The sequence below is a fragment of the Quercus lobata genome, chromosome 8 (genome assembly GCF_001633185.2).
Source record: "Quercus lobata isolate SW786 chromosome 8, ValleyOak3.0 Primary Assembly, whole genome shotgun sequence".
Taxonomy (NCBI): Eukaryota; Viridiplantae; Streptophyta; class Magnoliopsida; order Fagales; family Fagaceae; genus Quercus; species Quercus lobata.
The window spans coordinates 40,489,958-40,516,654 of record NC_044911.1 but is presented as its reverse complement, the minus strand read 5'-3'; the positions used below and the strand labels follow the sequence as shown (position 1 = coordinate 40,516,654).

The following is a 26,697-nucleotide window of genomic DNA, read 5'->3' as shown; positions in this document are numbered from 1 at the left end:
CAACCACCACAATAACCACCCAAAACTCATTGGAACCCACCCAAAATCAAAGCAACCCAACCCAAAATTATCCCAACCAAAACATTGTCAGCATCGCAACCCACCCAAAACCCATCGAAACCATAACCATCAGCATTGCCACCCCTTCTCCTACAACCCACAACCCCAATCTCTAACACCGCAACCCACCTCTAAAACCAACTGAAACCCACTACATCGGACCATTATCAACAAACCATAAACTACTATTGACAACCCATAAGATTAGCCATGCATGCACCACCACCAAAAACCTAGAGAGAGAGAGAGAGAGAGAGAGAGAGAGAGAGAGAGAGATAAAAGTTTAAGAACATTTATTTGTACCATCTCATTTTTAGAACAACATTGCAGCTCCATGCCAATTTTTTTGAGATTTGAAACATTTAATGTAGTTGAGTTTTTTGTGTTTCGTGTGTTAAATGCTAAAAAAGCCACACCTGATCTAATATAGAAAATTTGAAAACTCATTTTAAGGCAAAAATGGCCCATTAGCATTAATTTTTGAAATATTTAGCAACAGAGCACTGTTTCGGAAATAATTAGGGAAATACCACTTTTTCCGAAAACGCCGCTATAGGGCCCAAAAACGTCACTATAGGGCTTAAAAAACGCCACTATAGGGCCTCTTGAACCTGTTATGGGGACTTACAAAAAAAATTTTGCAGGAAAACGCCGCTATAGGGCCCAAAAACGTCACTATAGGGCTTAAAAACGCCACTATAGGGCCCCTTGAAACTGTTATGCGACTTACAAAAAAATTTTGCAGGAAAACGCCGCTATAGGGCCCAAAAACGTCACTATAGGGATTAAAAACGCCACTATAGGGCCCCTTGAACCTGTTATGGGACTTATAAAATTTTTTTTCAGGAAAACGCCGCTATAGGCCCGAAAAAGTGGTAGATTGCTATATAATTCGGAAACAGTGTTTCTGAGCAAATTATTTTCAAAATTGATGGTAATGGGCCATTTTTGCCCTCATTTTAACCTAGTAACCTACAGGCTACAACCCAATTCCCAAGCCCATCTCTATAATCTCTTTCAAAACCCACATCAGAATTGGGCCTAACTATACCCCACCCTAATACCCCAAGACCCAAAAAAAACACAGAGAAGTCAGTCCGAACCACTTCGAACCTTAATTTTGGTCGAACTCAGCAAAAGCATCAAAGCTCTCGAACAGGGAAACGCACGGTAATGAAGTTCACAGACTCCCCAGTAATCGAGCTCCCAGTGCGCAACTCCCTCATTTCTCTCCAACAAGACAATGGGTCCATGCACGTGGGCACTTCCGTGTGGCCCTGTTCCCTCGTCCTCGTCAAATTCATCGACCGCTGGGCCCCACCAACGCCAAACCCTATCGACCCAAACCCTTACTCCCAGCTCCTCGATTTTCGTAACAAGCGTGGAATCGAGCTCGGCGCAGGTTGCGGTGCCGGAGGCATGGGGTTCCACCTCCTCGGACTCACCGACCTCGTGCTCACCGACATAGCCCCAGTCATGCCCGCACTCAAGCACAACCTCAAACGCAACAAACCTGTCCTATCGAAAACCTTAAAGCACTCGATCCTGTATTGGAACAACCTCGACCAAATCAACTCGCTTAAACCTCCTTTCCACTACGTTATTGCTGCTGATGTCGTTTACATCGAGGAGACCGTGGGCCCACTCGTGTCCACCATGGACGCTTTAATGGCTGACGACGGTGTCGTTTTGCTTGGATACCAGTTGAGGGACCCTGAGGCGGATAAATTGTTCTGGGAATTGTGTGACAAAACGTTTGACATCGAGAAAGTTCCGCATGAGGATTTGCACCCGGATTACGCGTATGAGGAGACCAGTGTTTATGTTTTCAGAAAGAAGAAGAAGAAGGAAGAGTCGTAGATTCGTTGTCTTGTTTGGTATATTTTGTCAAATTCTTGGGCTTTGCTTCCAATTCCCTGTTTTGATTTGGTTTTCATGTTATAACTGTGAACGGATTGATATATTTAAGCTTTTTGATTGGTCAGTTCAGTGCTTGAATTCAATCAAAATGTGGGTTTTTTTGGTTCATTGGTTTGTGATTTAAAAAACTCTCATTGAATGTGTAATTGCAATTTGATTGCGGAAAACTCCTAGAAATTTCAGTTAGTGGGGGCAGAGTGAATGAAATCGCTGCCACTATTAAAGTAAATTCCAAAGCTTTTTTGCTTGAGCTCTATCTGATTACAAGTGAAATTATCTAAAACATTCTTAAGATGTATGCTCCACGTATCAAAGTCCATTGTTTTCTATTGATACTCCGTGAATTCATGTGTTTCTGTTTAATTATTATTGTTATTTCTGTCAACACACGCAAGATTGTCAAATAAATAAACTCTTTGCCGTCTCACATGGTGAAGGATAATGTAAAATTAGCTTGGAATGTCATGTTCTTATAACTTATCAGTTGTTACTCTTTAAGTAAAGACTAAAGAGACACTAACAAATTAAACTAGAATCGAAGTAATCATGGCTTATCAAAGTTTATGATTATGACTCTATAAAATAATTTATAAATTTAGATAGTACATTTCAAATGGAATGGTTTGGTCCAATGTTGAATTACGGTTTATAAATTAGAAATAGAAGCAGTTTGGCACATCAGTGATTATTCTTACCTGAATGAACAACCACGACATCCGGACCTCATTGACATAGTTTGGAAGATTGTGGAAGACAAAGGAGAAGTAGAACTCTTCTTCGTTATAGCATGAACTATTTGGCATGCGAGAAACCAAAGGACTCTGTCTGGGAGAACAAGAAAAGCCACCAAAACAGATTGTAGCACGTGCATCAAAAGACCAGAACATGAGAAGACAGAGGTGGAAGTAAAATGGACTCCCATGGGTCCAAGGATGTACAAAATAAATTTCAATGGGCTGAAGTTTGAAGATCAGAGAGCATCTGGTATTGGGGTTGTGATGCAGGATTTGTCATTGCAGCTTTGTCCAAGAAACTGCGAGGTTTAAGGGGAACAGATGAGATTGAAGCATTAAAGATCAGAGAGTATCTGGCATTGTGATACAGGATGAAACAGGCTTTGTCATTGCAGCTTTGTCCAAGAAACTGCAAGATTTAAGGGGAACAGATGAGATTGAAGCGTTAGTGGTGGAAACAGCAGACCAATTAACATGGGAGGTAGGCCTTCAAACAGCTGAATTGGAAGAGGACTCAATGACGGTGATAAAGAGCAATTCAAAAGGAACATCCAGATGAGTCTGCAATAGGCCACCTGATAGATGGGTTGAAATTGATGTTTTAGAGGTTTAGAAGAATGAAGATTTGGAATGTGGTCTGGGAAGGGAACGGTAGCAGACTTGTTAGCTTGTCATGCCAGAAGCGTGAAGAACCTTGTTGCCTGGTTAGAGGAGACTCTTGATATCATTATGCAGCTGAGCAGGTGAATGTTGATGCACAAATACATTCAATCAATTGAGTAATGAATGCAGAATTTATACTTTTAAAAAAAAAAAAAAAAATGGTGTTTTATGGTATCTGGTCTCCCCACTTTGTAGATATTGAACCTTAAGAATTGTCAATTATTTACCATTGCCCAACCCTGCTCCCTGCAATTGTTAATTTGAATGATAGAATGTGTTTTGCTGAGATACAGAATCCTTGGGAAAATGCTACTACCAATTGTACTTCAAAATTGTACAAACTGATATGATAATGAATGTGATTAATGTTACATCAACTAAATAAATTTTTTAAATTCTTTTTTTGTTTTGTGTTTAAGAGTTGACATACAAATTTATGTAGTGAAATTTATAATATTGCTAATATCACTTTGGTAGATAAACATATGTAAGGCTAAACATGTTGAATTTGAGACAGTTCATATTATGATCGTATTCATGTCAATGAATTAAAATTTTGTCAAAAAGCAGATGTTGTCTTCAGCTGGTGTATTTCCTTTGTCTCGCCTGGATATTAATGGAAGTTTTGTTTTTGTTTTCCCAACTCAACTTGTAGCTCAACTTTGTGAGAGTTTGGGGTCAGGGGAGAGGCTTTGCTTAGCTTATGAAATTGATTTAACTTTCTAATGTCTCTGTACAAGTGATACAGTAAGAAGAAATTGATTGCTAATGCTAACTGGGTTATAGTTTTAGAATTTAGACCTACAACTACAAGTGATACTGCCAAAGACGCAAAAATCACTTTTATATTTTTGTTTAGTACTTAAGAAACAAAATATCATCAACCAAAAGCAATTGTTGGAAGAAGAACATTCTCATTCTCACTATTTTTCATGCTTTCTAGAGTGGCATATTTATTCCCTCTTCGCGGAGTGACGAATCCAAATAAAAAACAGTATATATGCCTGCTCACTATTGGATTTAGACACTTAATTTTTATTTCACACCTTTAAATTATGCTTTTGTTTTTACTCATTAAAAAAAAAAAAAAAAAAAAAAAAAAAAAAAAAAAAAAAAAAAAAAGCTTTTGTTTTACGTTATAATCATATGAGCTGGAGAACTGATGCCTTGGTTGGGTTCAATGCAACGCTCTGCCTTTTACAAATGGAGTCCACTTCAAAAAAAAAAATGCTACGGGAAATTGCAACCCCCATACATGTCTATTTTAGCTCAACAAGTTTAAAACCAGAACAACAAAAAAACTGAACTGGGTTGTAATAGCAAAGTGAACCATGTTTTTGTAATGCACATAACCAAATCAAACTGAAAGTGAAACTAACCGTGAAAGTGTTGGCTGCTTGGCAAAACTCTCTCTCAGAATCTTCTCCAAGACTAGTGGTTCAACTTCACTCTCTTCAATTGCCTGAGAAGGAAACCATGTCAGACCATATCCCACAAGAAGTTATTGTCAAAATCCTCTCACAGCTGCCCGTGAAATAACTCATCAGATTCAGGTGTGTTTCCCGGACCTGGTTCTCTTTAATTTCCTGCCATATGACTTCATCACATTGCACCATAGTCGTGCTCTCTCCAATGCCCAAAACCCACCCTACCTACTTTTTCGTCATTATGATCAGAAAATAGGGAAAGATTGCTTCACTCTGCTCTCTTCCGATAACCCATTCCCTCTCAATCTCAAGGAAGACTATTTCACATGCCCATCAGATTTCATAGAAATGCATTGCCCACACGAGCTCATAAAGCGATTCTTCAATGTTGGTTGATCCAACGGTCTAGTTTGTCTCTTGAATGATTCTACAGTTACTGAGGATGACATTGCTCCACTTCTATGGAACCCTTCTATTTGTAAAGCCATATTCCTTCCGACCCCTGAATTCCCATTTTCCTATATGCCTATGCAGTATTATGGGTTTGGCTATGACCCCACAACTGATGATTATATATTAGTAAGAGTTCTGTATCTCGAAGAAGAAGAAGGTGATGATCTCAAAAATGATCAACTTATGGTTCAGATTTATACACTTGGCACTGGCACGTGGCGCAATGTTACCAACCCTGGCCCTGGTTCTCTGTCTGCTTTTCCAGAAAATCACTTATCAGTGTTTGTGAACGGGGCAGTGCACTGGATTACGTCCATTGAAGATGACTATATTATCTATGTAATCTTATCATTCGATAGAAGGAATAATTCTTTTCATGAGATGGCTTTGCCTGGGAGTTTGGATGATGTGAATAAGTTAAACATTAAAGTTGCTGTACATGATGGGTCACTTGCGCTTTTTTAAGTCCGCATTGACATGTTGCTCGTTGTGGGTGATGAAAGAGTTTAGTGTAGCTGAATCTTGGACTAAGCTATATGATATTGATGTTGGGGTAACAATATGGCAGGTGGTAGGTTTTACAAAGATTGGTGAGGTTCTAGTGATCAATACTGTCAATGGTGAGTTGCTGTCTTACAATCCCAGTAGCCAACAGATATCATATATTGACATCCCCGCCCAATTAGCGCCGTTTTATTTGGATACATATATGGAGAGCCTTCCTCTACTGAATGTCCAAGATTGTGCTTCGGCAAGGCGGGCGAATGAATTGAATTTGTCTAATGCTAGTAAGGGCAAACGTAAAATATGTTAGTTTGGCTGTGTTGTATTAGCACTAACACAATTAATTGAGTTTTCAACTAGTTTCTGTTTCTTGTTTTGGGATATGTTTCCTTAACTGAGGACTTGTGTGAGAATCAACAAAAAAATCTTGAAGAATTTGATACAGTGATCTGTTAGCTAATAAGAAGAATTTGATTCACTGTCTGATGCTGAGACCTTTTACTTGCAAGTGTTGTTCACAATGTTGTTTATATTTAATTGTTAATCTTTTAGCTTCCCATCATCTCTTAGATATTTGAGGCAATTTATCTGCCTGGGGGATTTCATAACCTGAAATTTGTTTATCATCCAATCGTACTTATATTGTTTCCCATCTGCCTGACCATGCTTGCATACACACTCATGCTCCTATGGCTATGATAATCCCCGTCCTGAAGGGTTAGTATCCATTTGGAATAAATGGAGTGTTTTAATGCATTTCTGAATTACAGTGTATAATTAGAAATTGAAGCTGGTGCATATTTAACTTTTAAATTCATCTACCATTTCCTATCCACTTCTCCCTACAACTATTAATTTGAAGGATGAATATCTTCTAATGAGGATAGAACTAATATTGGAACTATTTTAGAAAACCTCATATTAAGGGAAAAATTTTGAACGTACAACAGTTCATACTATGATTGTGTCATCCTATTGGAATTATTTTAAAAGCAGATGCTCTCTCTAGTTGGTGAATCTCCTGGTCTTTTTTCTTGCCTTGTTCTCTTCAGCTCAACTTGGGTCAGAGTTTGGGGTCAAGTTAGAAGCACTGAATAACTTATCAAACTGATTGAACTTTTGATGGTGAACAATAGACTAGGAGATTGCTGAATCAAGAAACTGACCAAGTAGGACCTTGAGACCTAGTTTGTCATGATGGATGTGAACCCCTGTAACTGGCTAAGTTTTCAAATTTAGACCTACAAAAGGGGCCACCAAACTCATCAGAGCATGCATCGTCTCAACTCAAGTCCAATCTCAAATTAATTAAGTATATCCTTGCCAACGGTTCTAGAAATTTTTTTTAGAGTGGTCACTAAAAAATTTAAATTATACAAAATTTAATAAAGAAATAATTTGAATATATATCAATGTCACAAAAAAAAAACACACAAATACATGAAATATTACAATTTTTTTTATACTAAAAAAGAGAATAAGAAAAAAAAACAAATAAAAGATAAAATGCAAATTGAAAATGCTGATATGAGAATAATAAAGTGACCACAATAATTTTATAATAAATCTTATGCAACAAGTTGTTAGCCTGTTATTGGTGGGTAAAATATGTCAATATTGAACCCAAATTAGAATTAATAATAGCTTACTATATAAGATTTATTGTGAAATTATTATGAAAATATTGTGGATGTAGCATTACTCTTATATTTATTGAACTCAAATTCTTATAATTCTCAAGTAAAAGTGTTCAAAAATTTTATTAGAGTGGTCAAAATAAGTTAATTTAGTATATAAGATATTTTTTTAAAGTATATATATACATTTTTTTCAAGTCAGGGTGGTCACTGAACATATTAATTTAAAATAATTATTTATATAAAATATGTTTTACATGTATAAATTTTTTTTTTTTTACAAGTGAGGGTGGTCCTATGACCACACTCACATACAAGTAGAGCCGCCAATGCTTACAGGAGCTAATGGATTCGGGGATATGTGAAGGATACGAGAATTTGACAATTGTAGGTAGAAATCTTTATTTAAAATCCAGCCAGATGCTTAGATCATCCACATTGGTGGAGCCATAATTTTAGCTATTTGACTCTACCAAAAGTTATTTTATCTATTTTACCTTTCATTTTACAAAACATCTAACATCAGTGGTTTTATTTTAGTTTTCAATACAATAAAATAACAAAAACAACACAATAAAATATTACATCTACTACAATGAACAATTCATTTATTTATTATTATTTTCTATATTCTTCACTATCTTCAAGCATTCGCAGCACCACCACCACCAGTGTGAAACTTCAATGAGAAGAAGAACCAAATAGCTAGCAACCACACCCTAAATCAGCCGCAACACAAACACAAACACAAACCCAGAAACCCCAAATCAACCAAACACAAACCCACCACACCCACGTCAGAGAAAATAAGATAGCAGAGAGAGAGAGAGGCGAATCGAAGTCACAGTCGGAGCCAAACTCAACGCGAAGGCAGCGATGGCTGGAGGTAGAGGATTTTCTGAGATGGGTTGGCAAGGTGGCTGGACTAGGCAAGGTCAGCGATCGGCGATAAGCAGGGGTGGGTCGAGTTGGGCGAGCTGGGTCGGTGAGGTTGGTCAGAGATGGCCAGGCGAGTGGCTAGGTGAGGCGAGAAACTCTGATTGCTGGGCTAGGAGAAGAAAATGGAGAAATGAGGAGAGAGAGGGCACGGGATGAACTAAAAAGGAAAAAAAAAAAAAAAGGAAAGGAAATTAATAAAATATTTAAAGTAGTGTGAACACTACTGAAAGCTCAAATAGTGTAAAACACTATAATTTGTTTAGACCCCCCCCCCCAAATTTTAAAAACACGGTTTAATTGCTTTTACTCTAACTTATCTAAATGCGGAACAAGAGTAAATGATACGCAATAACCGGAACTACTCTTTAAGCCATAACCACAAGCATGCAGCAACAAATATAAAGCTTAAAGAGTGTCGGGGGTGGTTTTTGCGCATAGCCGCGTGTCTTTGGAGGTGTGACTTTGCTAGGCCCGGATTTGTTTTGGGGAGTTCAACTTGGAACTTGACATTGGGCCACATAGACCAATGGCTTCCGGTGTATTTTAAGCCTACAAAATAGATAAAACCCAAAATCTTAGAATCATAATAATGGTTGATTTATGTGTGCAACGGTGGTAGATTGATTTATTAATATGTATGTTCATCAATGAAGTAGTAGTGAGATCATGTTCATTAAATAGTGAGATGATATTAAAATAGCTTGCATCCAGCGGTAAAATAATAATGAATAAAATATATTTAATAATATAAATTTGAAGATAAAATATAATGACTTATCTTCATATTTTGTTGCTCCAGCCGTAACATCAATGGACTTAGCATTTCAGCAACTTTCAGACTTTGCAGCTCCAGCCGTACAACTCCAGTGGATTTAACACTTTAGCAGCATGGCAAAGTGAATCCTTTCATGTTAACTTCATGTTTGAAAGGGAAAAATGGGTGCAACTGGAGGGAAAGAGAGCATGTCCAGCCATGTGCATCGATTGGTTAAGCTTGTCTCCTTAATCATGCACTTAAATGATTTTCCACATGTAATGCCCTTTTAATTTTTAGTCAAATATGAGTGAGTTTGTGCTTTTCATAAGAATAGCTTTAAGTATTAGAAATGAATGTCTTCAATGAGAATGATTTTAACATGAAGTCTTTGTGCCTTTTAAAAGAAAGACCTTAGTATTGATGTTCATATGTCTTCCATGAGAAAGGGCTTTTGTAATGTGTTCTTGGAATTAGAAAAGCTTTAAGTATTAGAAATGAATGTCTTCAATGAGAATGATTTTAATATGAAGTCTTTGTGCCTTTTAAGAGAAATGTCTTAGTATTGATGTTCATATGCCTTCCATGAGAAAGGGTTTTTGTAATGTGTTCTTCGAAGAGTATTTTGATATGTTTTAAGATGTGTAGAGATGGTAAGAAATATATATATTGTGAGATATCGTGTTTTTAATATGTATAAGAATTACATGTAGATACTTTGTTGGACATGGATTTTGTATATGTATACTTTGTGAAACATGGAGTTTAAAGATATATGAGAAGTATGTATGGGTATTTTGTGAGGAATGTATTTGTAAAATATATAGAAGTATGAGATAGATAATATGAATGTTAAATATAGTGAATACATGAGATTATTTGTGTTATGGGTTATGTTGCTTTCTAAGAAGGGAGATTTTGTATGATAAATAAAAAATGAGATGGAGATGTGTTTTGAGCAGCAAAAATGATGGAGTTTCAGAATAATGGAGTGTGGGAAAGATGGGTAATGGATAATAGTATGTTGTAATATGTGTGTTGTGTTGTTATCTATGAAGAGGGACTTTGTAAGAGAGATGGGGAAGTGTGAAAATGTGTATTTTGCAGCAAAATGAGTGAAGTTTCTGCATAAAAGGGTGAGAGAGGGATGGATCGGTCTCCCCTTAGTGTGTAGCTTGGTCCTCTTTATATAGAGCCAAGCTATGTAACTAGATCAGAACTTAGTTGAAGGAAAAATAGCAAATAAAGAAAACTCATTGACAAGGTAAGTGGTTCCATTAGTGGGACTTTGTTTTTTAGCCAAAAGAAAAAAGTTAGAGGTTTTAATGCTAATGTTATAGCTATAAAAGCTGTCAATTATAGTTTTCACAACTGAATGATATCATCCATATGACATCTTGCTTAAAGGAAAAAAATATTTGGCATTAAAGTCATGGTTTGGCTAAAAATGGCAAGATAATCTTTATGGGATCCTCTTATTTCTTTGGGTATGACAGCCAGCTGCTGGGATTAGGCATTAATGGGCAAATGACATCATTTTAGGACATGTGTCAACCTGCTGGAGCTGTTTCTACAGAAGCTGTTTTTTGCTTCTACTAGAGCTGTTTCTACAAAATAGTTTCTGTCGGAGCTGTTTGCAGCTTCTGTTGGAGCTGTTGTTGGTATTTTCGACTAAGTTTCCTATCTTGGAAAAAATTATATGTTTAGTCCATATATTTTGGTAAGTAATAGACCAGTTGGTTGATTTTTTATGAAGTTTTAAAGATGTAAATATGGTCTCTTTGTATTTTAACCAAATCTTGGAAAGTAAAGAGAGCATTTAATGCTAGATATGAGATACTAATATATATTTAGCCATGTGCTTGGAATTGATTTATATGAAAATAATAATATAATTAATATGGAATGATATAATTATATTTTAAAACTTATATTATATGGTGGACATTAATTTTTATGTAAATAGCATGGAGAGTTTTATCATTTTAAGTGTTATGTGATATAATGGGCTTACCAAATGTTACCTATTGCACACTGACCCGTCAGAGTTTAGAGAATTAGAGAAGACATGCCAAGCAACATGATTTCCTTTATCAACTTTGAACCACTGGAGCTTTACTGAACATATTTCTTGGCCCTCCAAACCACGACTCCCAAAATCCCCCCAATGAGACTCATAAGCTTGGATCATGAGCAAAAAATGATATGTTGTGCCATGAACTCGAACTATGGGCCTTGATGAGATTATATCGCCATGAGTTTTGGACCATGGGCTTCGGCATCATTTTTGTGAATATAGACTCTTTTGGGCTTTAAAATAGATTTTCCAAAAATCCATAATAGTGTTGATGTGGTGCGGGTCGCCAATGAAATGAAGTCATGTGGTGTGAAAAATTTGTCCTCAACAAAGAGTAAGGGAAGAGACATGCAAACACAAGATAACACCGTAATGTTTTATTAAAGAGGAATTCGAAGAACTCAGCAAAAAACCTCTTTGCGACCCTCCAAATCGACATGATCCACTAGTGAATAAGTTGGAGTACAAGGATACCAAAAAAAAACCCTCCAAGCCTAATCTACCCAAAATACTTAAGCCCTCCAAGCTCTAACTACCAACGGACTTCTCAGAGTCTTGTCTTCACAAGCTTCCTAGATCCCGCAATATCGTCCGATTGCATCCGCCAAGCCTCATCGGCTTACTTTGGCAAATCCTCAATACTTCCCAAGCTCCAAATCACTCTTTACACTTTGAATAGGTGTGAGTTGTATTTGGATACAAATCTCCTCTCAAGGTATAACAATGGGAGAGGAAATGAGAAAAGACTACAAAGATTTCTCTCTTAAGGATGTGTAGCTCTCTCTAACAAGGTCAGTGTATCTCACAAGTCATCTCGCAGGTTGGCCAAGTCGCTAGTGACTAGTGAAACACACTGACTATTGAACTTCCTCATGTGCTCCTCACATGACCTTTCGCGGGTGCTACATTCCTGAGCCAGTTGCGAGCTAAGTCACGAGATCAATTGTCTTGAACAATCTTCACCAACTTAGAACTAAATCCATTACAATTAAATTCCATAAAATACAAGGAAATAAATTAATACAATTACAACACTTTTTGTCATGAAATAAAACCAACATAAATGTTATGTGAAAAACCATAACTTAACAATTATAATAAAATACCTTTTTTTTTTCTTTTTTTCTTTTTTAACCTTTGAGCTACAGTGCACAGCCATTTTTGGTTATGCACTATAGCTGAGAAGCTAATTCTTTTAGCTATAGCTCCACCATTGTAGCCCCATTTTTGTGATTGGTAGTGCTAAAAATAGCAATATGACTTTTTAGTACTACCAATACTAATGCTCTATGTGTCTATTTTACAAAGTTGCAACAATCTATTGGGGGTGGGGAAATGTCATAATAGACTTTATCCCAAAATGGTATGCTGGTATAGATTGGTACCAAGATAAACCGGAAACCGGAATGGAATTAACAATTTTTGTTCTTTTTGTGCTTGTGCAACACGAGTGTTAGTCTTTGCATAAATTACACCAACCTTCCTTTATGTTTAGCGAAATAATATTCCCCAAAATATTTGTATAAATGACACTTCCTCCTTGAGGTTTCTATAAATGCAACACATAAGTCCATATTGGGCTTTCTTATAGAATATTTCCTTTAAAAAAAAAAAGAGAAATAGAAGAAAAAAATTCTAATGCAAACTATGAACGAAATGACACTTCTTTTCTTTGAGGATTATAAAAATGATATACATGATATACTCCTTGAAGATCTACAAATGAATATGATTTTTTTTAGTAAAAAAAATTGAATACTTTTATAAATATTTTGCTAGTGACGTAACGTGGAAGTGGACATGGACTTAGTTATTATATTTACAGAAACCTTAAGGGGAGTGTCATTTTTTTTTAATGGGAAATAGGAGTATCATTTATACAAATATTTGGGAGGTCTTTTGATAAATCTTAAGAAAGATTGGTTTAATTTGCCTCAATTATTTTTTCATAGTTCATGACTTAAATTGTTGTGATGTAAATTACTGGGGAAAATATTGGGTGAAACCGATCAACTATATCTTCCTCTCACATAAATGTGGATACTATATGTGTGACTCATATGTAAGTGGTATATGATGTTTCTACATGTCACAAAAAAACTCACAAAAAATGGGTCCACAAGTGAATGAGACTCATCTATTGCGAATGCTCCACTATGTGCAGCAAAAACGTGGTAAAGATTGGGTTTAGTACTTCTGTGCCTTGAACCCGTCAAAATTATGATACTTGTCCATAATTTTGGGAGGTCATTTGATAAATCTTTAGAAAGATTGGTGCAATTCACCTCAAACCTTTTTCATAATTCTTGACTTGATTTTGTTGTTATGTAACTAATGGAGAAATTATTTTGTGAAACCATTGACCCATACATTCTTTTCACATAAATGTGGATGATACTATATGCGTGACCCATACGTGGGTGGTATATGATGTTTCTACAACATGCCACAAAACACACACAAAAAATGAATTCCACAAGTGGATGAGACTTATGACTTATCTATTGTGAATACTCCACTATGTGCAGCAGAATCTTGGTAAAGATTGGGTCTAGTACTCTTGTGCACTAAGCAAATCAAAATTATGACACTTGTTTACTTTTGACCATGTGTCATGATCTTAACAGCTTTGATGCAAAAAAGTACTAAATCGAAACTAAGTCTTAAAAATACTATATACTGTTTTACTATATAATCATATTCAATGAATCTCATTCTTCCTAATATGTAGAAATCATGATAATGAAGTCAAGTAGTGACATGCCCTAATGTGCGTTGGATGCTGGTTATACCTATAGGCTTACCAAAAAGGGAAAATGATTACACATGCTAGCCTCTTCTTTTTTCTTTTTTTTTTTCTTTTTTTCCAAAAAAAAAAAATAAAATTCTATGAATAATTTCACCTAGTGAGGCCCATTCGCAATACTCCATTTTCATGCCATGCGAGGCAACAAGGCCTGGTGGCCCACTCACAAAAGGCAAAAACTACCCCATTTTTCCCTCCTCTCAGTGACTTTACTTTGAGGGAAACAGAACCAAATCCTTCTCCAACTCCAAAAACTACTGGTCCGACGCCTCCACTTTCTTCAATCGCCAGAGAAGGAAAACAATGTCAGACTATATGCCAACGGAGGTTGTCGTGGATATCCTCTCACGTCTGCCTGTGAAAACACTCATCAGATTCAGGTGCGTTTCAAAGACCTGGTTCTCTTTAATTTCCACCCATGACTTCATCACAATGCACCTCAATCGAACACTCTCAAACCCCAAAGACCCACCTTACCTTCTCTTTCGTCATTTCAATGAGGAAACAGAGGAAGAAAACTTCGCTTTCCTCTCTTACAAGGACCCATTTCCTAATGACCATTTTTCCAAACACACGAATTTCGTCAACCCAAAACCCTATTGGCAACATTATGAGTTTTTCGATTACCCATCAGATTTCATTGAATTGCATTGCCCATATAAGAGTTCTAATGAATTCTGGTTCATAGTTGGTATATCTAATGGCCTAGTTTGTATGGTGGATGATACTCCCAGTAACACTCCCTATGACATTGTTCCAATTCTCTGGAACCCTTCTATTCATAAATCTGTATTCCTTCCGAGTCCTGGTGTTAGACTCCCATCTTCCTATGAGCCTATGGAGTATCTTGGGTTTGGATATGACCCCATTACTGACGATTACAAAGTGGTGAGACTTGTGTATCTTCATGGTTGGGATGAACGATCTTTTCAGGGAGAAGAACCATCTGTGGTTCAGATTTATTCGCTTCGTACCAATGCGTGGCGCACTATTCCCGGCCCTGGTCATCGGTATATCATTAAGGAGCAGTCCTTATCTGTGTTTGTGAATGGTTCGGTCCACTGGCTCGCCCATGTTGGAAATGTGGATACTGATTCCGAGGATGATTACTCTGATGATGATCCACCCTGCAATGTGATCTTCACATTCAATATTAGGGATGAGGTTTTTCACAAAATGGATGTACCAAAGTATTATGAAGATACTTTTGATTTGAACATGATGGTTGCGTTGGTTGGTGGCAAGCTTGCGCTTGTCCCTGGTAACTTTAATTTATGGTCTTCAAAAGCACGTTACTCGGTGTGGGTGATGAAAGAGTATGGATTAGCGGAATCTTGGACTAAACTATATAATATCCGTATTGGCCCAGATTTAGAGAATGTGGTAGGTTTTGCAAAGAATGAAGTTATAGTGAACAAGTATGGAACATTGCTGTCTTACAATCCCAGAAAACGAGAAAGATCAGATCCTGGCATTGAGGCCCTATCAACATCGTTTTATATGGATACTTATATGGAGAGCCTTGTTCTACTGAATGTGGAAGATGATGCTTTGAGAAAGCAGGCAAAGTCATCGATTGCTAGCAAGGGCTTAAGGGCAAAGGTGAAAAGGAAGACAAAGGCAAGATAAGCTATGCTAGTTTCTCTTTATTGTATTAACACTGACACAATATCTTTTTTTACACAAGTTTCTGTTTCCAGTCTTGGGCAATGCTTCTGTGTTGATAAGCTTATGTGACATAGAACTCATATGGAATGCTAATTAGAATATTTGTTTCTTAGTAATTGTATCATTATGCATCTTGTATTCTAAATAAATTTATAAAGGGCCCAGCAATATATTCATCTTCATTTTTTAGACTTGTTTTCTATTGTTAATATTGGCATTCTATAGTCTCTCACATGAGTTTTCTGTCTCCACAGGTTGGGGTCAGTTTTAAGCAAGCAGGAAAAGGTAAGTTATTAATAAACAAGTGCTTTAATTATTCTAAATAGTTGGTTATTTCTTTCCTTATCATTGACAGATTTGTTATCTTTTTATTTATTTTTGTTCCTCCTTACTCTTGGAGATGGGGTGAGATAAGTCCACTCTTGTTCTGTTTTCACTCTCGAAGCATTTGCGTTGAGTCGTTGACATTTCCCTCAAACTTAGACTTAAAAGAGTAATGTGACTTGTCTCTGAATATTATGCCAAATGTTTGTGATATTAAATCTGATTACCTCCTGAGTTTATCATGGTTGGGGTCATTCTATGTTTTGAAAACTAGGTTAAAAAAAAAAAAAAAAAAGCTTCCTATATGCTCAAGCATCTGTTTTTAAGGTTAATGCTTCACTGGTTTCTGTGAATGACCGCGTCAAATTTTCCTTTTTGAATGCTTTAGAGTGTAACTTAATTCTACAGTGGTTCTTTAATACACTACCTGTGTACTTGAGTTACCTTTCATTTTTTTTTTTTTTTTTTTGGTATAGTAGGTAATAAATTCCTAGTTTCTAGAATGTTTTGATGTCTGTTTGTTGGTCAAATCAAACGTGTTATGTTCTTTAAGTGAGGAAAGCTGCACTTGAGAATGACAAGAAGTTAAATGGTTTTGGAACTTTGAAGAAAGTTAAAAAGGGGTAATTGTGTTCAATTTGTTGCTAAGTAAATAAAAATGCAAAAAAAAGAAGAAAAAAAAAAGATTCTAAAATGAAAAACTTCCACTACGTTACACACATATACTGTGAAGGTGATCTTCACTACCTTCTGGGCCTTATGGATACACAGAAACTAAGTCATCTTTGAAGGCAAAAACAAATGCTTATGAAAAAAAACATTTGGTTTACAGGTTCTGCAGGACTTATGCAAAAGCTCATGATAAAACCAAGGAAATCAAGGAAAAGAGAAGGTTCAGCAACACGTACACATACATTGCAGACTGGAGAATCCTCATCAAAGCAGATGAAGAAAGGAAAAAACAAAACCAAAGAAGTGGCATAGCCTTTGAAGCCACATCTAGGGAGACGTTTTTGTAGGCTATTGTAGCACCAAACCCTCAAATTTTCCAAGTGGCCATATGGGTAGCTGTCAGGGAAGTAGAACTAAAGGCAATGGAGATCGGTTCTACAAGATTTTGTTATCTTAGTAAGGCAAGCGGAGCTGGAACAAGCCTGGAAACAGAGTTGGCAGCCACTATGGAAACCCCAGTAGAAGGCATCAGGAAAACACAGCAGCAAGGTCTCCAAATCACTCTGTGAGTAGTACCAACAACAATCCTCACAGAAACCACTGGCCTAGCAAAACTAGCTCTTAAATGCCCTATACATGACCTACAGACAAAAAATTGGTTTTGCTCTGTTGTGTTGTGATTTGCACTGTTATTTTCTAGTTCTACATATTTATTCTATCTTGTAGTCCTGAACTTTTGTAATCTTCGTTTTTCAATTATTTTAAATGATGCAATTTAAAGTCCATTTGTTACCATATGACAACACCATTTTGAGTATGAACAAAACTTAGATACAATTCTTTAAGTGTGGTACATTAAGTTCCCAATTCAATTGAAACACATGTTGAACAAACCAATGTAACACGAAAAAAGTTTTCTTTTACAAAGACAATTAAATTTAATGCAGTTATGTGTTTGAATTTGTAAAAAAAAAAAAAAAATTGATAAGTAAAGAAAAAATATGTTTGAATTTAATTGAAAAACTTGATGAATTGCACTTAGGGAACTATATTTAAGTTTTATCCTTTGAGTAATGTGACAGTGACTTGTCCATTCCTCCCTCATCTTCACTAGGCATGCATGCACTCACACACCTCATAGCCTATGTGAATCCCCCCCATCAATTACCCATGTTTGGCACTGTTTACTTTGCATGCTGGTTATTTCTCACCCAGGCAACTAACAGCCTGACAAGCCTCTAATAAACCCTTTGCAGTCCAACTCTCAGTCTCTTTTATGAAGTTGCAGCTGTATATTGGTGGGAAAATGATCGTGGTAATAATTCTGCTTTGGAGGAAAATGCAGGTTATAGTAAAGACAAGTTGAACCATATTCCATGAAATAGCAGGTACTTCTGGGGGAGTATGAGATTTTGTAATCACATTCACCTAGATTATCAACAACTGCAGTAGAAGCCTGGACAGTAAAACAGGGCAGTGGAAAGCGCAATTGAAGCTCCAAAGTGTGATATAGAAGGAGATGCACTCTTTGCATTTGAAGCAATTAAAACCTGCTGTGTATCATTTTGTTGGTGTTTAATGAAGTTCATTTTAGTTGAGAATAAATAAATAAAAAGGTAAAAATTAAATTTCTAATAATAAAAAATAAAGGAGAAATGCTATGTCCACAACATTTTCACAATAAATCATATGTGGCAGGTTATTACGGGTTGTTATTGATAGGGTAGAAAAGTAATTTCAGTGATAGGTTCAAATTAGAACCAATAACAATTAACCACTTATGATTTGTTGTGAAAATATTGTGGACATAACACCTCTCTAAATAAAGAAAATAGTGGATAAGAGATTTGTAATTCAATTAGTTGACATCTCCCAATTTTTTCAAGACTTAACTGAGTTTCAATCACTCTTCCATTGGAATACAAATCTTCCGTATTATTTTTTGTGTATCACTCTATGTTCCACCAATCACGACTTGCTATGTATATGATTTTCTTTTCCATTTTCAACTCCAGTAATTTTATAAGGAAAGTAAAATCAATACATGACAAGTTGTGATTAGTGAAATATAGAGTGATACACAAAAAATAGTATAGGGGATTTGTATTCCCTCCATTGTAACTATTGAATTAAGAAGAAAAAAAGATATTCATTAATACTGACATTCTGATTAAGGTTCCATTCATTATCTCTTATTTATGACATTCCATACTTATTTCTAAACCCAAAAAAGATATACATTTATCACCGCATACATTTGGTACGATGGTCATTCCACAAGTATAAGTGTTTGTAGGATGTGGGGGGTAAAAGTCGGGGTTCAAGTCTACAGGAGAGTAGAATTTTTATCTTGTATTAAAAAAAAAAAAAAAAAAAAAAAAGTATACATCTCTCTCTCTCTCTCTCTCTCTCTCTCTCTCTCTCTCCATTGCCATAGGGATCCACTTCAACAGCCAGGTCGTCGACAGCAAAAAAAAGCCACAACCTTCGGTTGCACATTGTGCGCGGACTTGAAAATCGATTGGAACGCTTTAGTTAAGAATACTTCAACTAGGATTTTTGATGCTAGGGAGTATCGCATGTTATGGCGCCATTTAGCTTATCATCACGCTTTGCTTGATACTTTCTAATATACCCATCACCCTCTGGTTAGTCTCCCACTTTTTTCCCCTTTTTATAATTTCTTAACTAGAACTATTTTATTGTGTGCAACTATATTTGAATGCTAAAGTTAAAAATTTTGGTGGGTGTAGTGGTTTGTTGTCACTATTTATAAATTTCTTTCAATTTCAATTTTTCTGAATTTTCCTTTCTTTTCTGGCTGTGCGTGCATTTTTTTGCATTCTCTGTTTGGCTGTTCCTAAACTACTTGCTATTGACTAAATCTATTGGGTCTATTAGTTGTTTTTATATGCACTAGTAGATATAATGTATCAAAATAACTACTGCATGTGTAGATATAATCTCCGTTTTTCTATTGGGTCTATTTGTTGTTCTAGAGTTTATTGTCTCACGTGTGGTTAAGGAACATACATTTTGTAGCTACATGTTTAAACCTTGATGAGAGGGAACTTTGATTTTTATATTGGATCTATTAGTTGTAGCTATAGATATTGGCTACTAAATCTTTTATGGAATAGTACTTAGCTCAAAGTGACTATTGCTTTAGATATGGAATTTTATTCAAATTTTTATTTCTGTTTTGTAGCTCCAATTGGTAATAGGTCTGCATATTTTATATTTGTGTTCATTATTTATATTGGTTCTTATAGTTACTAAATTATGAAAAGAATGTGAAGAGTTATATGATCTCCTGAATAATTCAGAATTATCAGAGCAAGATTTAACACTTGAAGATTTTGGTGATTAATTTTAAGTTGAAATCCAAGCCATATGTAGGTTTTGGTGATTGTGAGTTGAAATCCAAGCCATATATCGGAATGCAATATGGCTCCCTTGATGGTGTTGAAACCTTTTACAAAGAATTTGCAAAAAAAGAAGGTTTTGGAATCTATGTCCATATTAGTAAAAGAGCACCCAAAAGTGATTATGTAACAAGTTGTATTTATGTATATCATAGTGAAGGGCAACACAAAAGAAAAAAGCCACTTGATAATTGAGAGAGCGAAATAATGAAAAAAAAAGGACCGTACAAGTCGTATATATACACGCGCACACAATTAAGAGAATAGTGAACAGGGGTCTGATAAATGCGGACTACACACTACCAGGAAAAAAAAATCTATACACACTAATTAGCTTACCCAATCTCTCAAAAGATATTAATAACTCAACATCAATCAAGCCAAACTGTCCACCACCACAGATAAGACATTATCAATCAATTCTAATCACTAATTAGCTCAGTACTGAAGACACTCCCTACATACATATCATTAGTTTGTGTTGAGAGAAAATTTGCTCCTGAATTATCTTTCAAGACAAACATCTGAGCCGCAGCTCCATGAAAATTTCTACATCTGATCAAGGAAGAAAATGTCATTTACATATGCCTAATTCAAACAATCAAACCTACTCTACCATTGTTCCAAGACAATTCCAAGGACAATCAATCACGAGTTTGTGACCATTTCTTCTAAATAGAGCATGCCTGGGTCTGAAAACCAAGGCACCTAACACACAATTCAAAAACACTTCACCAATGATACACAGCACAAATATACTTACAAACATATATAGCAACACCAGTCCTGTGGGGTTATTCGGGTAGTGCTTTATTGGTTTGAGGTGGTGACATAAACCCAAAAATGACAGGTTTAAAAATCCACCCGAAGTTAGAAACTAGAGATATGTCTTGAATGTAGCCTCATAATTAGCAATGTATCAAGGCTTGTTATCATAGGTCCATACTCCATATATGAATCCTAAGGCATAGGATTTTCATTCTCTCTTCCTTTTTGCGTTGCTGCATATCGAGGACCATTTAAGTTTAAGATATATCGTATGTGCAATAGGATGAACCTTAAGCCACGTCCTTGAAAGACCCTAATCATTTACTGATTCATGGGGTTTTATTGTACACATGGCATTATAGTTTTTTTTTTTTTTTTTTTTTTGAGTAAAATGGCATTATAGTATTTGAATGGAAGGACTACTAGACATTGATGAGGTGGTCCTCCATATGCACTAAATAATATTTATGATTTTAGAGTCGAATAACACAAATTTACAACAAATTCATAATATTCCCAAATTAACCTTTCACCTCACACGTGCTATTAAAAAAAAAAAAAACTAAATGGTAGATTGTGGTGGACTCATGTGTGGTGGTAGGCTAATTTAAGAATATTGTTGTAAAATGGTTTTGAAATTTAGTTGTCTCCCTAGTTTTAATGTTAATTTCTTTCCATTTGTCTAAGAAAATTCATTATTAAATGCAAAGAAACTATAACAATCAAGTAGTAGTAGTAGAATATATGGGTTGAATATCAAAACTTTTTTGTTTTTACCTAACATTCCTTAAATTAGACTACCAATTCACACAAACTTGAATTTGGAAACTATAGGAAGGTAAGCAAGGTTTCTCTGTGTCTTTAGAAGTTAGGTTTCTCTCTAATTTCTCTTCACAATAGAATTAGTGTGTCCCTTCATGGAAGGTGCTTAGTATCCTAGGAGTAACAGTGTTATTCCTAGGATTGTTGGGTTATTTTTTGGGGTGGGGAAACAGCTTTGAGCGAGTGAGAGGATGGACGATTTGGCTCAGTCTTGGAATCAGCTCACTCTTTTGGATAGAGAGGGGCCGGGTTGTTTTTTACTTGATGATGATAGTAGTCAGAAGTTTGCCATTGCTACAAAGTTTTTGACTAAGTGAGCAATCAACATGGAGGTCATAGCTAAGATGTTTAACCCGTTATAGAGAGCCAAGAATGGTTTCAAGATTTAGAGTTTTGGAGACCACAAAATTCTATTCACCTTTGACAACAAGGAGGATGTGGATAGAATTTCGGAAGGTGAACCTTGGACTTTTGACAAACATTTGGTGGTAATGAGTCGATATAAGAACGAGTCCCTGCTTCAAGATATAAAATTTGAGAAGAATAAGTTGTGGGTTCAACTTCATGGGATTCCGATTAAATATATGACAGTGGAGGCGGCCAAGAAAATTGGCAATGTTTTGGGGGAGGTTTTCGTGCCGACGAACCCAAAATTATTTGATGGTGGTCATTTTATAAATTGTGCTGCGGTAGATTGGTTTCAATTGGTGAAGGAGGTAAACAGGTATGGATATCGTTCAAGTACAAGAGGCTGCCAAACATGTGCTACTGGTGTGGGCAACTTACTCACGACAATAGAGACTATGACTTGTGGATCAACAGCGAGGGCACCCTCAAACCAGAGCAACATGAGTTTGGACCATATTTGAGAGCACCACCTTTTGTTACTGCAAGATGAAGTGCGATCATGGTTCCTGGGTTCTATGCCAAGAAGAAGAAGATAAGTTCAGGTACATCAGGGGGCAATAATTCAAGCCGGAATTCTGGTTCAAGCAGTGGACACACACCGGAGCAGTCACAAGGAGTAACGGCTAGCATTAATGACAGCATTGAAGCCAAAGAAATTATCTCATTAAGGCTTAATGAAGTGGATGGGTTTATTAGGGAAGATACGGCTTTTCAAAACAGAGTTAATGAGAGAATTATTAGGGAATTGAAGACTCCTAAGGAAATCGAAATTGGTGTGGAAGTGAGTAATAAGGAGTTAAGTTTGGCACAAGAGTTTGGAGTGGCTAAATTGTTGGGATTAGGAAGGAATGCTACTAAAAACCCTATTCCATGTGACAACTTAAGCCATTCAGCATGTGATAATTTAACTGGTAAATCATCACTTAACAAGTCACATGACAATGAAGGAATTAGGGTTCACAAATCAAAGACTCCACGTGCATCACGTACCTGGACTCGCAAAGAAAGAAGTAAACCAAGGGACAACACGGCAGCAAGTTTTCAAACACAAGGAAAAAAATGAATGGTTGGACCTGAGGCAGACAACTATGCAAGTTCAATAAAACGATTTCAAGTAACCCATAGTAAAGAGAACAAATCTTTTGTAGTGGCGGGAGCTGATGTTCAGCCCCTCCAACAGTAATGAGTTATTCAACATGGAACTGTCGTGGGCTTGGGAACCTACGTACAGGGAAGGAGCTCGTTGAAATCATTCGGGTAAAAGATCCCACTGTGGTGTTTTTAGCCGAAGCACTTACAGATGATGCAAGGCTAGAGTTTGTTCAAAGAAGCATTGGTTTTGATCATAGATGGGTTGTATCAAGAGTGGGAAGGGGTGGTGGATTAGTTCTTTACTGGAAAGCATCGATCAATCTGAAGGTGGAAGGTTTGGATAGATACTATATTGATGCGGTAATTGATAAAAATACAGAGAATGAGTGAAGATTAACGGGTTTTATGGGGAACTTGATACAACGAGAAGACATGAAGCTTGGATCAAGCTGAGGGCTTTAAACTCACAACCAGGAAAGCCATGGCTTTGTTATGGGGACTTTAATGAAATTATCAGACAAGATGAGAAGCTTGGGAGTGCAAGAAGGCCTTATAATCAGATGCAGCAGTTTAGGGAAGTGATTGATGAATGTGGATTCATGGATTTGGGATTTGAGAGCTCTAAATATATGTGGAGTAAGCACTTCAAAAATGGGGTTTCAATTTGGGAGAGGCTTGATAGGTGTCTAGTTAATAATAGTTGGTTCATGAAGTTTGGAGGTTCAAGATTGTACCACTTGTCATGCACTTCATTGGATCACATCCCAATTTTCATTTCACTATCGGGTTTGATCCCTCCAACCCAGAAGAAAATTTTTTCGATTCAAACAAATGTGGCTCTCAAATTCGAGTTGTGAGGAAGTGGTGGTTTCGGCATGGGGTAGTGGAAGTGATGTTGGGTTGGAGGGTGATATCTTGAGGAAAATAGAAAAATGTGGGAAGGAGTTGGGGCGATAGGAGAAAGATGTTTTTGGTAATGTAAGGGTGGAATTGAACCATTCGAAAAAGGCCCTAGCTAAAGAAGAGAGGGCAACCATGGTTAGTGGAAACAATTATATGGTGAGATAGCTTAAAAAAGAGATTGAGGTGTTGCAAGATAGGGAAGCAACGATGTGGGCTCAACGTTCAAGAATACTTTAGGCAAATCAAGGGGACAAAAATTCTAAATATTTCCATTGTTGTGCCACAAGGAGATTCAAGAAAAATTTAGTGGATGGTATTAGAGAAGAGGGAGGGGTGTGGAGAACTAGACAAGAAGAGATTGGTGAAATTATGGTGAACTATTATAAGTCTCTGTTTACATCAATAGAGGGGAATGTCTCTATAGGTATTTTCGATTGTGTGCCCACAGTGATAGATGAGGAGATGAATGAAAGTCTTTGTTGAGAGTTTGAGGCATGTGAAGTAGCTACTGCCCTCAAAGCACCTGGACCGGATGGTATGCCCCTGCTATTTTATCAGCATTTTTGGAGCACAGTAAATTAGGACGTCACCTTTTCCATATTGTCGTGGTTGAACTCAGGTACCATACCAACCACCCTAAACCATACTTTTATTACTCTTGTTCCAAAAATTAATCTCCTGAATATGCTCACCAATTTCGTCCAATCAGCCTATGTAATGTCCTTTACAAAATCTATTCCAAAGTTCTTGCAAATCGCCTTAAAAAATTACTCTCATCCATTATCACAGAACACCAATCAGCCTTCACTAAGGGTAGATTAATTTCAAACAATATTTTGGTGGCATTTGAGACCTTACATAGTTTACAAAATTTTAAGGGGGGTAACTATGGCTATATGACACTTAAACTTGATATGAGTAAAACGTATGATCGGATAGAGTGGTCTTATTTAGAGGGGATAATGAGGAAGATGGGTTTTAGAGAGAGGTGGATAAATCTTGTAATGGGTTGTGTGAAAATAGTATCCTATTCTGTTTTGGTGAATGGAGACCCATGTGGGATGATTTTTCCTACAAGGGGAATTAGGTAGGGAGACCCACTCTCTCCCTTCCTATTCCTTTTTTGTATGGAAGAGCTGAATGGTTTATTTAAAAAGGGCTGAATTACAAGGTGTTATTCATGGCTACTCTCTTTGTAGGAGGGGCCCAAAACTAACACATCTACTTTTTACAGATGATAGTCTCATTTTTTGCAGGGCAACAATGAAGGAGTGTGGTAATGTCTTGGACATACTAAAGGAGTATGAGGAAGCCTTGGGACAAAAAATGAATAGAAGTAAAACCTCCTTGTTCTTTAGCAAGTCTATACCGGTGGAGGTGAAGCATGGAATCAAGATGGCCATAGGAGTTCCCGAAATCTTGCACTATGAAAAATACCTTGGGCTACCCTCTTTAATTGGCAAAGGAAAAAAAAAGTTTTAACTACATAAAGGAGAAGGTATGGCGGAAGCTTCAAGGGTGGGAAGCTAAATTGCTTTCGCAAGCTGGAAGGGAAGTGCTCTTAAAGGCAGTCATACAATCATTCCCTACTTACACTATAGGGTGTTTCAAATTGCTATTGGGCTTGTGCAATGAGATTGAGACTCTAATCAAGAAATTTTGGTGGAGCCAAAGAGGTGACCGTAGGAAAATCCATTGGGTTAAATAGGAGGAAATAACAAAATCTAAGGATATTGGAGGTATGGGCTTTCGAGATCTTGCTATGTTCAATGATTCCCTCTTAGCAAAGCAAGCATGGTGACTCTTGTATGATAAAACCTCACTCTTCTACAAAGTATTTAAAGCTCGGTTCTTTACAAATTCATCGATTATGGAGGCTGCCGATTCAAGGATGGGGTCCTACGCTTGGAAGAGTATCTTTAGAGAAAGAGACATCATTCAAAGGGGGCACTATGGAGGATAGGAAGTGGAGAAAAAATAAAAAATTGGCAGCAACGCTGGCTGCCAAGAAAACACCCAATGTAGCTGCCAACTTGCCCCTTGGAGAGTTTGGAAAATCATACAGTAGCCTCACTTATTGATCCAATCACAAGAAGATGGAATGAAGAGTTGGTGGATGGGTTATTTGTGCCTGAGGATGTTGAATTAATTAAAAAAAAAAATCCCCCTTAGTCGTAATGCAGCAGAGGACAATTTGTACTGGCCTTACTCTCCTTCCGGAAACTACTCGTGTAAATCTAGATACAAATTCCTTAAAGAAGAGGTGGAGCTGCTATCAAATCCGCAAGCCCCACCAATCTATGAGAAGCAGGTTTGGAAGGAAATATGGCAGATGCAAGCTCCACCAAAGATTAAAAATTTTCTTTGAAGAGCATGCCGTAACGCGTTGCCAACTAAACAAGCATTGATGTGGAGAAAAATCATAGAGGATCCAATGTGTGAGAGATGTAAGCAAGCAGTAGAGGATACGTTACATGCATTATGGTCGTGTCCAGAACTGGATGTGGTGTGGGCTGATCAGGGAACACGGGGATTTAGGTATGGAATTGGCTTCACAGGTTTTGAGGAGATGCTGTTATGGATGATAGAGGAAGGAAAGTCACTAGAGTTGTTAGCATACATGGCTTGGAATGTTTGGAAT

The 26,697-nt window shown here is 36.7% G+C and overlaps 3 protein-coding genes across 4 annotated transcripts; all 3 read left to right on the top strand.

Moving 5' to 3' along the window:
- The first annotated feature begins 1,147 nt into the window (after positions 1 to 1,147).
- On the top strand, positions 1,148 to 2,234 carry LOC115954491 (protein-lysine methyltransferase METTL21D). The gene has a single exon (XM_031072352.1). The coding sequence runs from the start codon at positions 1,234 to 1,236 to the stop codon at positions 1,918 to 1,920; it is 687 nt and encodes a 228-aa protein (XP_030928212.1). The 5' UTR covers positions 1,148 to 1,233; the 3' UTR covers positions 1,921 to 2,234.
- A 666-nt stretch (positions 2,235 to 2,900) lies between these two features.
- Positions 2,901 to 6,071, top strand: LOC115956869. Its single transcript, XM_031075144.1, has 5 exons — positions 2,901 to 3,020; positions 3,085 to 3,237; positions 3,320 to 3,418; positions 5,339 to 5,692; positions 5,826 to 6,071. The coding sequence occupies exons 1-5, from the start codon at positions 2,901 to 2,903 to the stop codon at positions 6,069 to 6,071; spliced, it is 972 nt and encodes a 323-aa protein (XP_030931004.1).
- An 8,081-nt stretch (positions 6,072 to 14,152) lies between these two features.
- LOC115954805 (F-box/kelch-repeat protein At3g06240-like) lies at positions 14,153 to 17,983 on the top strand. 2 transcript variants are annotated; one of them, XR_004083956.1, is made up of 4 exons: positions 14,153 to 15,594; positions 15,897 to 15,927; positions 16,799 to 17,203; positions 17,895 to 17,983. XR_004083956.1 is itself a non-coding variant. In XM_031072745.1 (3 exons), exons 1-3 carry the CDS (start codon positions 14,278 to 14,280, stop codon positions 16,948 to 16,950), a joined length of 1,500 nt encoding a protein of 499 aa, XP_030928605.1. In that variant the 5' UTR covers positions 14,153 to 14,277; the 3' UTR covers positions 16,951 to 17,421. The 2 variants fall into 2 exon arrangements, 1 of the variants encoding a protein (XP_030928605.1); XM_031072745.1 differs by lacking the exon at positions 17,895 to 17,983 and having other exon boundaries at positions 16,799 to 17,421.
- Positions 17,984 to 26,697: the final 8,714 nt, after the last annotated feature.

Excerpts from the sequence above, each read along its gene's own strand:
- LOC115954491 (XM_031072352.1), top strand. The coding sequence starts at position 1,234 with ATGAAGTTCACAGACTCCCCAGTAATCGAGCTCCCAGTGCGCAACTCC.
- LOC115954805 (XM_031072745.1), top strand. The coding sequence starts at position 14,278 with ATGTCAGACTATATGCCAACGGAGGTTGTCGTGGATATCCTCTCACGT. Across the intron at positions 15,595-15,896 it reads AGGTGAAAAGGAAGACAAAG|GTTGGGGTCAGTTTTAAGCA; the intron begins GCAAGATAAGCT and ends CTGTCTCCACAG. Across the intron at positions 15,928-16,798 it reads TTTTAAGCAAGCAGGAAAAG|GTTCTGCAGGACTTATGCAA; the intron begins GTAAGTTATTAA and ends TTTGGTTTACAG.
- LOC115956869 (XM_031075144.1), top strand. The coding sequence starts at position 2,901 with ATGGGTCCAAGGATGTACAAAATAAATTTCAATGGGCTGAAGTTTGAA. Across the intron at positions 3,238-3,319 it reads TGGAAGAGGACTCAATGACG|AGGTTTAGAAGAATGAAGAT; the intron begins GTGATAAAGAGC and ends TTGATGTTTTAG. Across the intron at positions 3,419-5,338 it reads GTGAAGAACCTTGTTGCCTG|TATTATGGGTTTGGCTATGA; the intron begins GTTAGAGGAGAC and ends ATGCCTATGCAG.